Source organism: Cinclus cinclus, chromosome 2 (assembly GCF_963662255.1).
Source record: "Cinclus cinclus chromosome 2, bCinCin1.1, whole genome shotgun sequence".
Classification (NCBI taxonomy): domain Eukaryota; kingdom Metazoa; phylum Chordata; class Aves; order Passeriformes; family Cinclidae; genus Cinclus; species Cinclus cinclus.
Genome location: NC_085047.1, coordinates 61,228,545 through 61,242,867, shown reverse-complemented (window position 1 = coordinate 61,242,867; position 14,323 = coordinate 61,228,545). Strand labels below are relative to the sequence as shown.

The following is a 14,323-nucleotide window of genomic DNA, read 5'->3' as shown; positions in this document are numbered from 1 at the left end:
GGGCATTATCTCTGCCATAGTGTGACTTGGTTATACAGGGCATATGCTCTTCTCCATTTCCCACTGCAGAGGGGAGCAGATGGAATTAAATATAGCTTGGCATGCAGCACAGGGGCAGCCATGGAGCACTGTTTTTTAGTACCACGCAGGCATCCAGGTCTATATACATTAGAGATGAAACACAAAAAAGGGCATGTCACCTTCAGGAAAGGGTAGTAGTCAGGGAACATCTGTTATACATGCAGTGTTCCCTGTAGAAAGAACTGAAACATGATGAAATATGCATCAAAAGTTCCCTATGCACTGAGGTACATTAAGTCCCTTTCAAACCATATGAAGCCCACTTGGGGAAGGGAGGTTATTTGAGTGCAGCAGCTGGAATAGGAGAAAGCAGCAGCAGGGAATGGAAACCAGCTGTTCTGCTATTCTGGAGATCAGACTAGGCAGTAGGTGCACAGAGGCTGATACATGGCATCTTGTATTACTGAAGTACAGAGACTAGACAAAGTTTCACTAGATTCCATTAGTTAATCATTCTGCAGCTCTGTCTCTGAGCTAAGACCTTGTTAAATGCTGCATATTATTTTTGGGAAGCACTACATAATCCACATTCCCTACAATTCTCTAACATGTTGAATTCTTCAAGATGAAGAAGATGTTTACATAGAAAAGTCTGAGGAAGGGATAAGAGCAAATATTCTCCTTCGGTATGTTTAACTCAGGATTAGACAGCGCAATAAATCCCCATAATTAATTTTGGCGCCATAAAAAGCAGTGGCTCCTCTGGCCCTGGGTAGTTTAAAAAAATCTAGAATATCACTGACAAATGTGTATTTAACCTGTTTTAAAAATCTCCAGGAAAGAGTATTCTTTAACTTGCAGGAGTAGCCTGCTTCAGTGCCAACACTAGTAAAGTTCTCTCTCAAATATAACTTAAATACTTCTCCCAGAAAATTAAGCAAAAAAGAAAAAGCAAGCACCATCCTATTTATAACAACTTTATATACACAAAGACCTTTATTATGCTTCACCCCAGTACTTGTTCATTTAAACACACACAGATTCTAAACAAACATTTCTTTCAAACTTCATCTATAGGCGATGTTTCACAATCCTCTATTTTCTGCTGTTATTACACCTTTTTCCTTTTTTTTTTTTATTTTGAATTCTTCCAGATTTGTCTCTAAAATATGCCCACAAACTGTGTACTGTGGATGTATCACTAATTAGAGCATGCTGCAACTCTGGCCCAAATTAAATTAAACCACGTTTCTCCCTCTGGAAACCATGGCATAGGAGAAAAGTAGTATGTAAATAGAAAAAGGGCCATGAAAAGGACAGTCTCTATTAATTTGCACAGACTTTAGGAGATGCTATTTGTTCCAGAAGAACAAAATACAATTAGTAGTATTCCAGCTAAAGCATTGCTGAATAGAATAATTATCTCCTGTCTCTTATTTAAGACACTTCTCTTTTGTCTTCTGGACATAGAACTATTCATAAATAAAATACAAAAATACATTCAATAGGTTTCCAACAAATATGCATCAGCTTCATGGTAACTCAATCTCCAGAACATTGCTTCTTTTTGGTAAAAAGAATGTGGCTACACTATGCAATGGGATTTTGTTAAATCTTATCCACTATTGTTATCATATCAGTATTTTCTGCTGACTTAATAAGAGGGGATACATAAATCATAGAATGATTATTTAAAATTAGGAAGAGGAAATATGTGTTTAGTTTGTCTCCTCTATATAACTGAATAAACACACATACCCTGATATATATATATATATATATATATAAACTCTAATTCTGTGTAAGCATAATTAAAATAAATCTTTTTAAGGATGTAAAGGTAAGCACACCATTTAAGGACATTTTCAGACACAGAGCAAGAATCAGGAATAGACTCTCTAGTCCTGTTACAATGGTTTCCTTGATATTAAGTATTCATCCAATATATGAATATATGCCCTAAAATATTCATTAACAAAAGTAAGCACAAGTAGAGAACATCCATTTATCACCCAGGGAAATGCATAAAGCCTGATACTATGAAAACTCTCCATTTTCTGATTTCCTTGTTTCAAAAGTTGTTGATCTTTCTATGCCCCCACTTTTCTTTCAATTTATAAAAAGAATCTGAAAAGAAGAAATGTTAGCTGAAGATAATAATTTTGACATAGAAGGACCTCATCTTACTGAGAACTGCAAATCTTTCTCTTGCTCTTCTGGTGGGAATAAAGTGAAAAGATAACTTATGGATTCTAAGTCTTCCAAGAACAAACTGCAGTACAATAATGTGCTCAGCCCCAGGAAAGGCAATGTCAAAACAGAAAGTACAGAAAGGATGTAATGAGATTTCCACTCATGACAGGGGAGGGATATTCTGCTTTGTTGCCTCTGAAGTAAAGCAGAAAGAGATGAGCACCAACAGCTACAGCACCCAAATATTAGAATCTCAGATACGAGATTTATGGTAATAGACTTGTGATCTTGAAGTGCATGGTATGAATTAATTTGCAAATAAGCTCATCAAAGAAAACTCTTCTGAAATTTATGAATACTTTTATTAGCGTAGTCATGAACTTTTCAGATGTTAGTAACAGCATATCTAAATTGATTCAATAGTTAAGTGTCCAATGACAACAAAACAGATCAAAAATGCATATAATTTTTGGCCACTGAAGTAATTTTTAATTATAAAATAAGTAGAAATAATGTGGAGGAGAAATTAAATTACCTAAAAATGCAGCAAATGGTGCACAGATGACGTTGTGATGAATGGCTCCAATCCCTTTGAGTCTCAGTGAGATGTTTGCATTTACCAATGGAGTAAGTTATTTCTGTATGTTTTGAAAGTCATTTATAGAAATTTTCCCTCCTAATCTTTGGCTAAATGCATTAATTGTGGGATATACTGTTCACAAAACATCACAGCTACCAGATATATGATGGCAATAATCTGCCAGGTGCTGAAACGTGCACCTGATTAAAAACCCAGTTTGGCAGAACACAATGCCAGCTGAAATGCAGGATAATGGGCAATAACAGGCAGCAATAATAGGCTAAGGCAATCTGATGCAAACTGTATTCACTGTCACTTCAGCTGCCAGAGTGTTTGCACCACTTTTCTATTTTGTATCAACAGAGGCACAGAAGTCATGAGGCATTAAGTGAATCTATCCCTTCTCCGTTAGGATGCCACTTCACTTCCTTTTCTGAATTTTCTGTTCTTTTAGGACAAACATCTGCTTCCTCAAATGTCTCCTTCCTTACCTGGATAGCATTGCTTGAAAAACAATGCTGCTTGTGTACTTCTGGGAAGAACACACTATGGTGAAGCTGTGCCTGAGAGCCCTCAAGCCTATAATGAGGAAGCACCAAACAAACCGGACTCTGCTTTGAAGCAGTCATACAGCTTCAATCACAAATCTGGATTTGGTATAAAAATAGCTGAAATATAAAATATGAACTTAAATTGGCTGGTAGACTAGGAGACTGTCTAAAAATAGAACCTAAACCATGAGAGATATTCAACATAATACCCTGAGTGAACAAATGTTGGCAGATATGAAAGTTTTCTCTTTATTTTGTCTAAATCCATCATATAATTTTCTGTAGACATTATAAAGAAAATATATGTCACAGATTACTAGGTATTAGCATGAGAAAAGCTGACAATCATCTGTACAGCAAAGGCAACTGACCTGTATTTTTCTCTCTTATTCATTAACTTTGGTTAGAAGGCAGAATATAATTCTAATCTCTTAAAAAAAAAAAAAAAAAAAGGGAACTATTTAACATGTGCACAGTCCAGCTCAGACCAGGTAAAAAAATCTTGCAAAAGTGTTACCTAGATCACTTTAAATGTTTGAGATCAGGACACTTAGAACATTTGAAAGTTTTATTAGTTTCCTCGGACTAAAAGTTAAATATATAAATTTAAAAGTTGAATCCCAATCGAAGTTTCAATATCACCATTCACAAAGACTTATAAGGACTATGAGATCAATAATTATGCTGCTAATTCTCATACATTTAGAAGTGCTGTTGCACTGAGCAAAGTATTCGCAGCACAAAAAAAAAGGAAATAAGTAATGTCAGTGGCTCCAATGTCATATTGAACTTGCTAAACACACCAGAGTAGATAAACAAAGAATGGTATTATTCTTCATAAAACTCTGTACTTCTACCTACATTTTTAGTCTTAAAATCTCATTATTAGAATAAGGCCAAAATCAAATATCTCCAGTTTGTCGATAATGAATGTGATCATTCAGAAACACTTAAAGAATAGATAAATTTTCTTTGACCTATGCTAGTCCTCATCTACGATCATACATGTGCTTGCATAAAACATGGAACAAAAGAAAAAAAAAAAAAAAAGATGAGAAAAATATATAGAAAAGAACAAACAGAAGCAGAAATCCCAAGACTCAAAACCTCATTTGGTGCAGGCTTCACCTAAAAATTTCCAGAATTTACAGTTCTAGAAACACATTCTACTACTGAGACATACCAAGAAAAGGAAAGAGACCCTCAATACAATTAAGTTGCTCTCACAGCTTTCCTGGAAAAAAGAATCCATCAGGTGGAATTGAAAAATGGATACTGTGTGCAAGTAAACAGCAAGTTAGCATCTTACCTGACCATGTTAGAAGTAAGCAAGTTAGAAAGGATGATAGTGCTGGACATAAAGACTCTTATGTGGTGTCAGAGCAGGAAGTGCAATCTGACAGCTATTCTGAGCACAGAGGGAATGCAATAGATGTTCTGTCTGGGGAAAACCTATGGGCAGAAGCATTTTTGAACAAAAGATTTAATGGGTTGTGTCAGTTCCTGGAGACCCCAGCCTCCATCAGTTTCTCAGAAGAAGCCATCACCAGTTTTGCAAACTTTTAAAAGAAATATTTCTCCACAATCTTCTTTTTCTATTATCTCATTAAGTTGGTGTATTCATAAAAGAACTCATCATCCCCTATGGCATGGAAAGCATTGGCGATAATGTCAGACAGCAGAAATGTGCTTGATGAACTTTCTGCACTTATCAGTCTAGACTGATTCTAACTCGGTTAAACAGAATGGATTTTAATTATCCAACAGACTCTAGCAAGATTATGCCAAGAAAATTAATGGATAGTCCAAAAAAATCTTGGTAAAAAAATTTTGTAATTTCTACTCTGCTGCAGATGGATAATGCAGCATACTTGATTTCCAGGATCTGTCTTGCTTAGAAATGGAGACTACAAATGAAGAAGCTACTACAGAATTGTTATGTGAATGCGTTCAGTGGTCAAACACAAGGGGTAACAAACAGTGCTCATACAGAGTGTCTAGAACTGATATAATTTTTATTCCTAAGACTTACATGCAGAACTGCATCAGTTGTGATGCAAATTTATTTTTGTTGGGATGAAGAAAGAACCATTATATTTTCAAATTACATTTAGTATCATCTTTTTCATGCAGATAAATTAAATTCCTTTTATACTTTTAACAATACCCTAGACTAAAATGGTGCTGCTGTACAGAGAAGCCTGATGAGTAGCTCGGTTCTTTGGTCTTTCAAGGACCTATGCTGAAGGTCCTTTACCCTTCCTCCAACCAGTTGCCTCTGGTTTTTTTCTTTATTCTCAGGATCCACACTATTGTTAATGAGGCAACAGCATATGCAGAAATGGGTCTTCTTTGGGATGCAGGTGTGAACAGCAAGAGACTGTCTTGAAAGAAAGATCCAATGCAGAGTGATAAAGCAAAAACTCAACAAACTGAATTTGGAGATATTTAATCCCTTGAAGTTTTTTGACAAAGTCATGAAAGTGAAGATTTACATTAAAACAAGAAAACACAGAAACACAGATGGGGGGGGGGGGAAAGAAACCACAACAGAACAAAAGAAAAAGAAACAAAAAATTCCTCAGAAAATTTAACAAAGACAATAATTTATGAGTAACTACAGAAAAGTCCATAACTCAGTATGTTTTACTGATTAGAAGGTAAACGTATGCAGAATTCACTAAGAAAAGTGTAAAAGTAAAGTCTTGATGTTTAACTGCTCCTTACAAGATATTATTGTTTATGTTTTATAGGTTATGATATAATTTTCTGCTTTGGATACCTTTAAAGAAATACTGATCATTGCTGTTATTCTTAAGCCATATCAAACAAAATAATTACTCTGTTATTTAAATCAAAAAAGTAAATATCACATGCTGCAGCTTCAATTGAAATAAGCAGGCAATTTGACATATGTGCTCAAAACTATTAATTCTTGTAAGACTTCTAAGTAGGGTGATCTCAGACTATCTAAACTTTAAAGTATAAAGGGTTTAAAGTATCAGCAACAGAAGTGGAAAAAAAATAGACAGGTAAACAAAACAAATTTATCCAAAACTATTCTATTAGAAGAGTAGCAGGCATATGGAACGAGCTGTTTAGTAAGACAGCTGATTAAGATAGCATAAGTAAGCTTAAGAGACAGCTAGACATTCTTATGCAGAAGGTAGCTTGGATATCACAGCAAGAAAGTATAAGGCTGAGATAACTAAAGTGGGACGTGCTTACTGTAGCACAAGACTTACTGTCATGAATTTTTTACCGTTTGGTTTTGTATTTTTTTCCCTGTTTTTCTTCCATTAAGGCCATTCTATAAGCATTTCATTAATTATGAAATTAATTATATCTAATTTACACTGTCTTTCTCATTTGTGAAAATGTTTAAAATCACTACCAGACAAAACTTGGATGTGTTTTCCTTGAAATCAGCTATTTCAATAGTGAACTGACAGGCTCTATCATTCACTATTTTCATGAATTTCATGAAAATCACAAAGTAAGCTTGATTACTTCCCATCTCATGCTGAAATCAGAAGACACCTTGTTTACAAAAAATTTTTTCAGAAAATTTCCTACTTCTCTGTTATTGAGAATTGCTGTAGTGCTACCAACATGTTTTTTATCTCAGTGTGGCCTTTAAATTTTCAACTATCTGTGCCTAGAGTGGCTCAAAACTGTAGTCAAGCTGCTGGTACAACTAGAATTCTTATTACTGCCCTGGGCAGAATCGGGCACATGACAATAGTGTTTGGAATTACATGAAGAATATGTCAAACTTAACTCACTTTTAAATTAGGGTTCTCACATCCAGATCCTGACTTCATAGTTAATCCAGATAATTTTTCAATAATTTCATAACATTTAATTATTGTTGTTTATCTAATAGCAAAAGCTAAAGTATTTTAAATATATTTTAAAAAGAATAATCAAGCCTAAATCTTGGCTACAAAATAGTGAATTTCCATCCCTGCATACAACCCAGAATGATGGCAGAACCACAACTTCTGATATTGCTCCAGGCATTGCTGGAGACAATTGTTTCTAGCAAGCTTTCTATCTCCTTTTCACAGAAAACAATTTTTCTCTAAAGAAAAATTCAATTTTTTTCTATCCTAATCACATATATCATATTTCTTACCCTCCTTCAACTTGGTTTATGACTTGAGAAAGCATTTTTGTTTATCTTCTTTCAGGAGAGAAATATTACATAGGGCTAAGGAGCCTAATCATACTAAGCTCAACAACAAGTAATCATTGATTTCATTGGGAACACCACATAGCACCACATTTGTTTCTGCAATGACCTGAAATCCCTTAAGGTGCTCAATGGAGGTTCAGTTTTCATAATACGGCATTGATTTTATTACAGCACACTAGAGACAGAAGAGTTCATTCAAGAAAAAAATTTTATTTCATTACTATTTGTAATTATATTTGGGGGGGAGACCAAATTTTTTTTTTTAAAAAAAAGGAAAAAAATAGTTTGTCTTGCTATCCCCATTATTTTATTTTCCTTAGTAAAGAAATTCACATAAACAGCCTCTGCTAGTAGTTCAGTGGCTGACAATACTTAACGTCCACTATTCAATATATGTTTAATAAGAACATAAGGAATTAACTGAGCGATTGGAATACATTTTCTTGATGAATAGGGCAGCTCACCTCGGTATAATAACAAACGTAAACCTGCATATAACTCTTTGCATTATGATGAAAATAAGCAAATACTTACTAGATTGCACATTTTTTGACCAGAATTGGGTTTGATGCTGCTGGACAAACTGCAGTATTATGAACACTCACCATACAGTTTTTTTTTAAAAAGTACTTTTTTAGACACACATTTTTAATCTGAGATAGTTTCCTAGTGAAACTCTAAAAGTTTTAAAGCTCTTTCATGGCTATACTTCATAGATGGAAATCCAGAATTTTTGTCTTTGTGTCACACAAAACTGAGAGAATAAGACACATGCTCAGAAAGTTTCTTCAAAAAAAAAAAAAAGAGTCCTGCACTGCATCTTTATACAGATCAATGTCCAATTATAAGCAGAGAGTTGCTGTGGCAAAAGGTCAGGAAAAAATAATCTTTCTGGCATTTATTACTTGGAAAATAGGTCACATATGAGGTCAACCTCCAAATGTATACAGAATAAATTATACTGCAGCATTCTAAATATTCTGCACTACAAAAATTATACTGCAATCTCAACATAATCAGAAAAATGAAGTTGAATGTGCATTTCCTGATGACTGTACTACAGATCAGACTAAGCTAAGAGGTGAAAAACCCAGGTCAAAGTAATCAACAATTAATAAAAACCTTACAATATATTTCTGCTTAATTAGAAATATAACTTCCTATTAAGGCCGACTGATTTAATAATTTCCTAACTATCTTTAACACTGAAACACCCTCCCCACAACAAAGTAAAATAATGGGAAACCTACAAAACATTTAAAAATCGTTCAGTGATGCATTTTATTGCTTACATCATAGAAGCAAAATATAAAGGCAGAGAATGCTGGAGTGCTTTGTCTGTCTGATTCTCTAAAAAAAAAAAAAATTTATCTTTTGAAATAAAATATCTCCAAATTAGATAACACTCATCTGGGGAAAAAAAAATGAATTTGACACAGTTTGAGGAAATAAGTGTGCTTGTTTGTCAAAATAAATATTGTCAGAGAACATTGTCACTGTCCTGATCTAAGTCATTTTTGTTTCACAGTCTTAGTCTTTGCTACCTTCACGGGATATGAATGAAAGTATACTGAAAATAAGATTGTATTAGTATTTGACACTTCTTACAGTACTCTTAATTGTGAAATCAGCATTACAAACAGGAAAATGTATCTATGAAATGAAAACATCTTCTGATTCATTCTTACTCCTGTCTTTTATGTGAAGCATTTTCTTTTCCTCTTCTCCAAACTACATGAGGAATGTAAGTGACTGGTGTTCTTTTATCTGTTGCAGTGATGTCTAGTTTGAATTTCCAAATCACGCTTTGACAGAAGGACTGTATATAATATATCACAGGCAATGTCAGTGGAGATAGAGTATATTCTAATCATTTTCAAAAGTACTAATTTTTCTTTTTTTATCTGCTTTGGACACTTGTGGTTTCATTTCATGTTCATTCTGAAAGATACTCTGTTCTTTGCTCTGGGCTAGCAACAAAAATTACTGTTTTCTCTGATAATGTTATCAGTGGGCTATTCCTCCCTGATAACCCACAACTGCAATACTAATAAGTTGATAATGACGTTTTAAACTTTACGCTTTTGTAGGCATTGTAAGTTTCACTCACCTTGTTCAAGTGGCTGGCTTTTAGTTGAAGTAGTTTTCATCTTGAGTGCCTCCCTAACAGACATGTCACAGCAGGAGCCTTTGTTAGTGTCTTGGTCACTGTCAGCCTGATCACTGTCCCCATGCCCGCTGTCCCTCAAGCTGGCTCTTTCTGGATCCTTGAACGTGGAGCTACTGAAATACATATTTAAAAAAAAAAAAAAAAGAGAGAGAGAGAGAGAGAGAGATAGAGAGTGTTGTATTTACTTGTTCTAAGTTGAATTGTACTCTCTGGCAAAGCAATTTTGACAAGAATGCAAATGGGGAAGCCAAGAAAGTTATTTAATAGGCCTTACCTTTGAACAAACTGCTGCCTGCTGCCCATGTAATTGGGCTCTGCGGGAAAATTGTCTGTCTGTGAAAGAGAAGGAAAAAAATACGTATAGTTGTACACTGGACAAATCTCCTGCAGAGCAACAAGATTTCCTAGAGGAGAAATGATTAATAATTCAAAAATTCCCTTAATCTTCAGATTTGTACATTTTAATTAAATTGGAAAATGCTGGCATGTAATTATGTGCTCAGAACAATTAAATGATTCCGGTCCACAAATTACCTGTTAAAGTAAACAATGAGGCTCCAATAAGTGGCATTCTCTGTTAGTAACCTGACAGATGACACTGTTTATGTTTTTTCATTAGATAGATATTAAGACTGATGGCGATTGAAAATGAGAGAAAATATTACTCTTGCATATTAAAAAAGTGTATTTTTCAATAATACTAATTTTTAATCATAATTACATCATCTACTGGGATTCTGAAGCTCTTACTGCTGTATTACAGTTTTGTATACTGCTATATTACACTTGAATTGAAAAAATAAACGAAAAATCAAGAAAAATTATGGCTGATTAGCTGTGGGGCTTCTCAGATCCTACTGGAAAATGCAAATATGAAAATATTTGGATTTTCTCTCTTTAATTTTCATCAGTATTAATAGCTATGTCAGAATAATGAGAACCACACATGCAAACAAGAACATTAAATGGTCTGTTGACAAGTAGTTTTCAAAAGAAGATACTTCCATTAAGTTTGTCATGTATATTTTTAGAAGCATGAGCCGAGTAACTGTAGAAGCAGAAGTATTAAAAGGATCCAGACCAACATGGAGTCCTGCCAAAGGGAACTGAATTCCCCTTGTGTCATTAGCTGAAGTTCTTTGGGAAAAAGAGAGACTGCATCATTCAGAAAACTCTGCATACTGTACATTCACGCACGTCACTTCTTCTTGCAGCTGACCTAGCGACAGAGCTTCTACTGTTTTCTGCATCACTTCACATCACACCACTATGCTTCGCAGCAGCTCCGGCTTTCGCAGCAGCATCCAGCGGATCAGTATCCGTAACACGGGCAGCACTCAATTAATGGAGCTGAGGACCCAAGGTTTAATGTCTCACAGCAAGTGCTTACACACTCCTCCCCACACCATTTTTTCATCTTTGTTTAGTTTTTGTTTTTGGTTTTTTTTTTGTTTGTTTGGTTGTTGTTGTTTTGTTTTTTTTTTTAAATCAGTAGAAGGAGAAATAATTGCTACTTCTTGTATGGGTGGAATATCTGAGTTTGGAGAAGAGGCAAAAAGTTCTATCCAAAATTTAATCACTGCTGTTTGCAACAGAAATTGTGCAGACACTTGTTACTCCCAAGGGACTTGTGAAATAAATGTGCTTGTGTACCATGGGTGCCTTTTGTGTTTTAGAGAAGGGATATTCCATTCAGCATGTATGCCAATGTACACTGTACTTTCTTCTAGTTTCTAAATTCTTTAGATCAAAAAACAAGATTATGACAGATATTATGATCACATCATCCTAGCTTTAGTATATGTAATTAGAATAAAAGCTCATCTTCACATTTAGTAGGTATCAAGTTAGAAAAACAAACATTGAAAACAGCAAAAAATAAGGAGCTGTGTTTCAACATTCTTATGTGTATAACTCAAATGCAGCACATCATATTTTGGAAGCAGATATAATTCTGCTGTTTTTTTTCTTTTTACAAGTTTTAAGCCAGCATCTCATTTTTGTGCAGCAAACCCACCTGATACATATACACTCATTTACAATCATTATGGCACTCACAGAACCCAATATTTCTCAACCTGAATAAACCTTTACAACTGCACAACTCATGTATCTTTTCTGTCTAATATCTCAAATAGAGATATCCAGGAAAACTGACCTCATACTTTTCTTACGTAAGACATCTGTCTTCTCCTAAACACAGCTGCTACCAGAATCAACATTTCAATTTTTCATGACATTGGCAGTCAAAATGCCTGCCACAAACTGCCTTTTCATCAATTCTGTGCTATTAAAAGAGTCAGACTTTTGCTCTGGAAATAATTATAACTCCTCCTTTTTGATGGTGCAAAGAACTTAACTGTAAACTTGACCACAGTAAGAACCAGTCATACTTTTTGTCTCAACTTTTTCATAGCAAGAAAACATTTCACACATCCTGAATGAGCCAATACACAGATTTTAAAATAGAAGATATGACCACATCTTAGCTGCTGAGAAATTCTGCATATATGGTAATCATTAAAGACCTTTAACTAGATAATAATTTACCAATTACCTTCATAATGTATTTTTCCACAATACAATGAATTGGGTGCCATGCTGCAGCAAGTTCATTGTTACAAAAGAACAAATGCTAAGTATTTGATGATCATATACGGCCACAGAGCTCAGAGTTGAATACTGTTCTTTCTGCTCTAAAAGCATTAGCACTTCTATGAATTATGAAGGTATGATGCTTGTCTTGAATTGTAGCCACACTCTGAGATACAGGCAGCAAAGGAAGAACTGTTTAATGTATTAAAATAACTATGAAAAATTGTAATAATTAAATAATAATTTAATTTTAAGGCTTGGCAATTTGGAGGAATCTTAGAAATGTAAACATCTGCTTCAAAATGAATGAGAGAGATGAATGTCTGACATGTCTAATTCCCTTAAATTTATTATTTTTTTTTAAATCCCAGTTGAAGTGAGATGTCATATACTTAAAAGTTTTACACTTTAACATTTATGGAAGTGTTATAACACATTCCATCTCATGCATTAATCATACCTATTTACATCGCACAGTTATAATTCTAAGAAATGAATACTACTTTAAAATCTAAAAAAACTCTTGTTCTTCTCTGGATATACAGCCTTTTCTAAGACAACAAAATCACCAAAACTCTTGACTTCCAGTTTTAAGGTAGGTTGCAGTTCACATGCAGAAAACCATCTAAAATCGAGTCAGTTACTCTGGCTAATTATCCAACATGCCTCAATGTGCCTTTGAGAAATACCACCAAATATCCCATTCAGTCATCTAGAGTTAGGTACATAATACACCTGGGGTCTATTATTGGCATAGAGGAATCTTAACAACCAGAATGATGTCCAGTGCAATAGCTAAAGCTAAATCAGATGCAAAACTTAACCAAAACTTATTCAAATGCCAGCATCATAAGCTTCCTGAAGAACAAAAAAAAAAAAAAAAAAAAAAAAAAGAAAAAAAAAAGAAAAACAAAACAAAAACAACAAAACAAATTAAAAAAACCCCTCCACACTCATTTTCACTCTCCCTCCTAAAGAATCTCCAGGAGCAATCTGTCTCTAAAAGTCAGCAGAGTTAAACACTAAAGAAACGTCTTCTATCTCTGTGATTCAAGACTGAGGGCTGGAGTATCAATTAGGTCACCAGCAGCTACTACAGCACAGGCTCTCCAGTAGCAGGACAAATGTTATCTAAAAGTAAAACAAAAGCAGAAATGTCCACTTCTACCAGAAAATTAAAGTCTGTGATGTCAACCTATCTGTCCAAAGCCACTTTAGAGAAGTGGCCCTGTTTTTATGTCTCATTTTCACAGATTAGTGAAACCAGCTTATTTCCAATGAGAGTGAGCTGTTAAACCATTTAACACATATTCTTTTTTGACATTTGCTACAACAGAGCCTTAAAACTACTTTGTTCTGCCTATCTGTTCTAATACGTGGCTCTAGATCAAATGTGAAAATTTAGGAACACTGTCATTAGTGTAATGTTGCAGAAAAATGTCTGATGATTTCTGTACATGTATTTGATACAGCTTTCTCAGAAGTTGAAGCTCATTAAAAAAGCCATTTAAAAAGAGGTCAGAATGCATAGGAACCTTTCAAAAGCTGAAAAAAGGGGTTATTTCCTTTCAGAAAATATCATACCGTTTGATTTTGTTACCTTTTACTTGAGTGAATTGAGGAGAAGGAAAATAAAAGAAGAGGCAACTTAAATCTGTGTATAATATACTTTTTATAGAATCATAGAATGGTTTGGGTTGAGAGACATTAAACATCACCTAGTTCCACATATACTCTCCCCATCATGGGTAGGGAAACCTTCCAACAGTTCAGGTTGCTCAAAGACCCATCCAGCTTGGCATTGAAAACCTCCAGGAATGGGGCACCCACAACATATCTGGACAACGTGAGCTTGTTGGATTTACTGGTATGGAATTTCAAATGAAACAATATAATTGCTCAAGTCCAATAAAGGGACTTTGAAAATCATTAACTGTTTGCTTGAACAACACTTAGAATATCCTTCCAAGTGGTATCAACTGTCTACAAAACTATTCAGTTTATTGCACTTGTCA

At 34.5% G+C, this 14,323-nt stretch overlaps 1 protein-coding gene across 1 annotated transcript in view; it reads right to left on the bottom strand.

Moving 5' to 3' along the window:
* Positions 1-14,323, bottom strand: part of PCDH17 (protocadherin 17) — an 85,842-nt gene that overhangs the window by 46,539 nt on the left and 24,980 nt on the right. Inside the window, exons 2-3 of the mRNA XM_062487759.1 lie at positions 9,988-10,046; positions 9,654-9,826 (exon numbers count right to left, since the gene is read on the bottom strand). Coding sequence (XP_062343743.1) covers positions 9,654-9,826; positions 9,988-10,046 — 232 coding nt within the window. The remainder of the gene's footprint in view (positions 1-9,653; positions 9,827-9,987; positions 10,047-14,323) is intronic.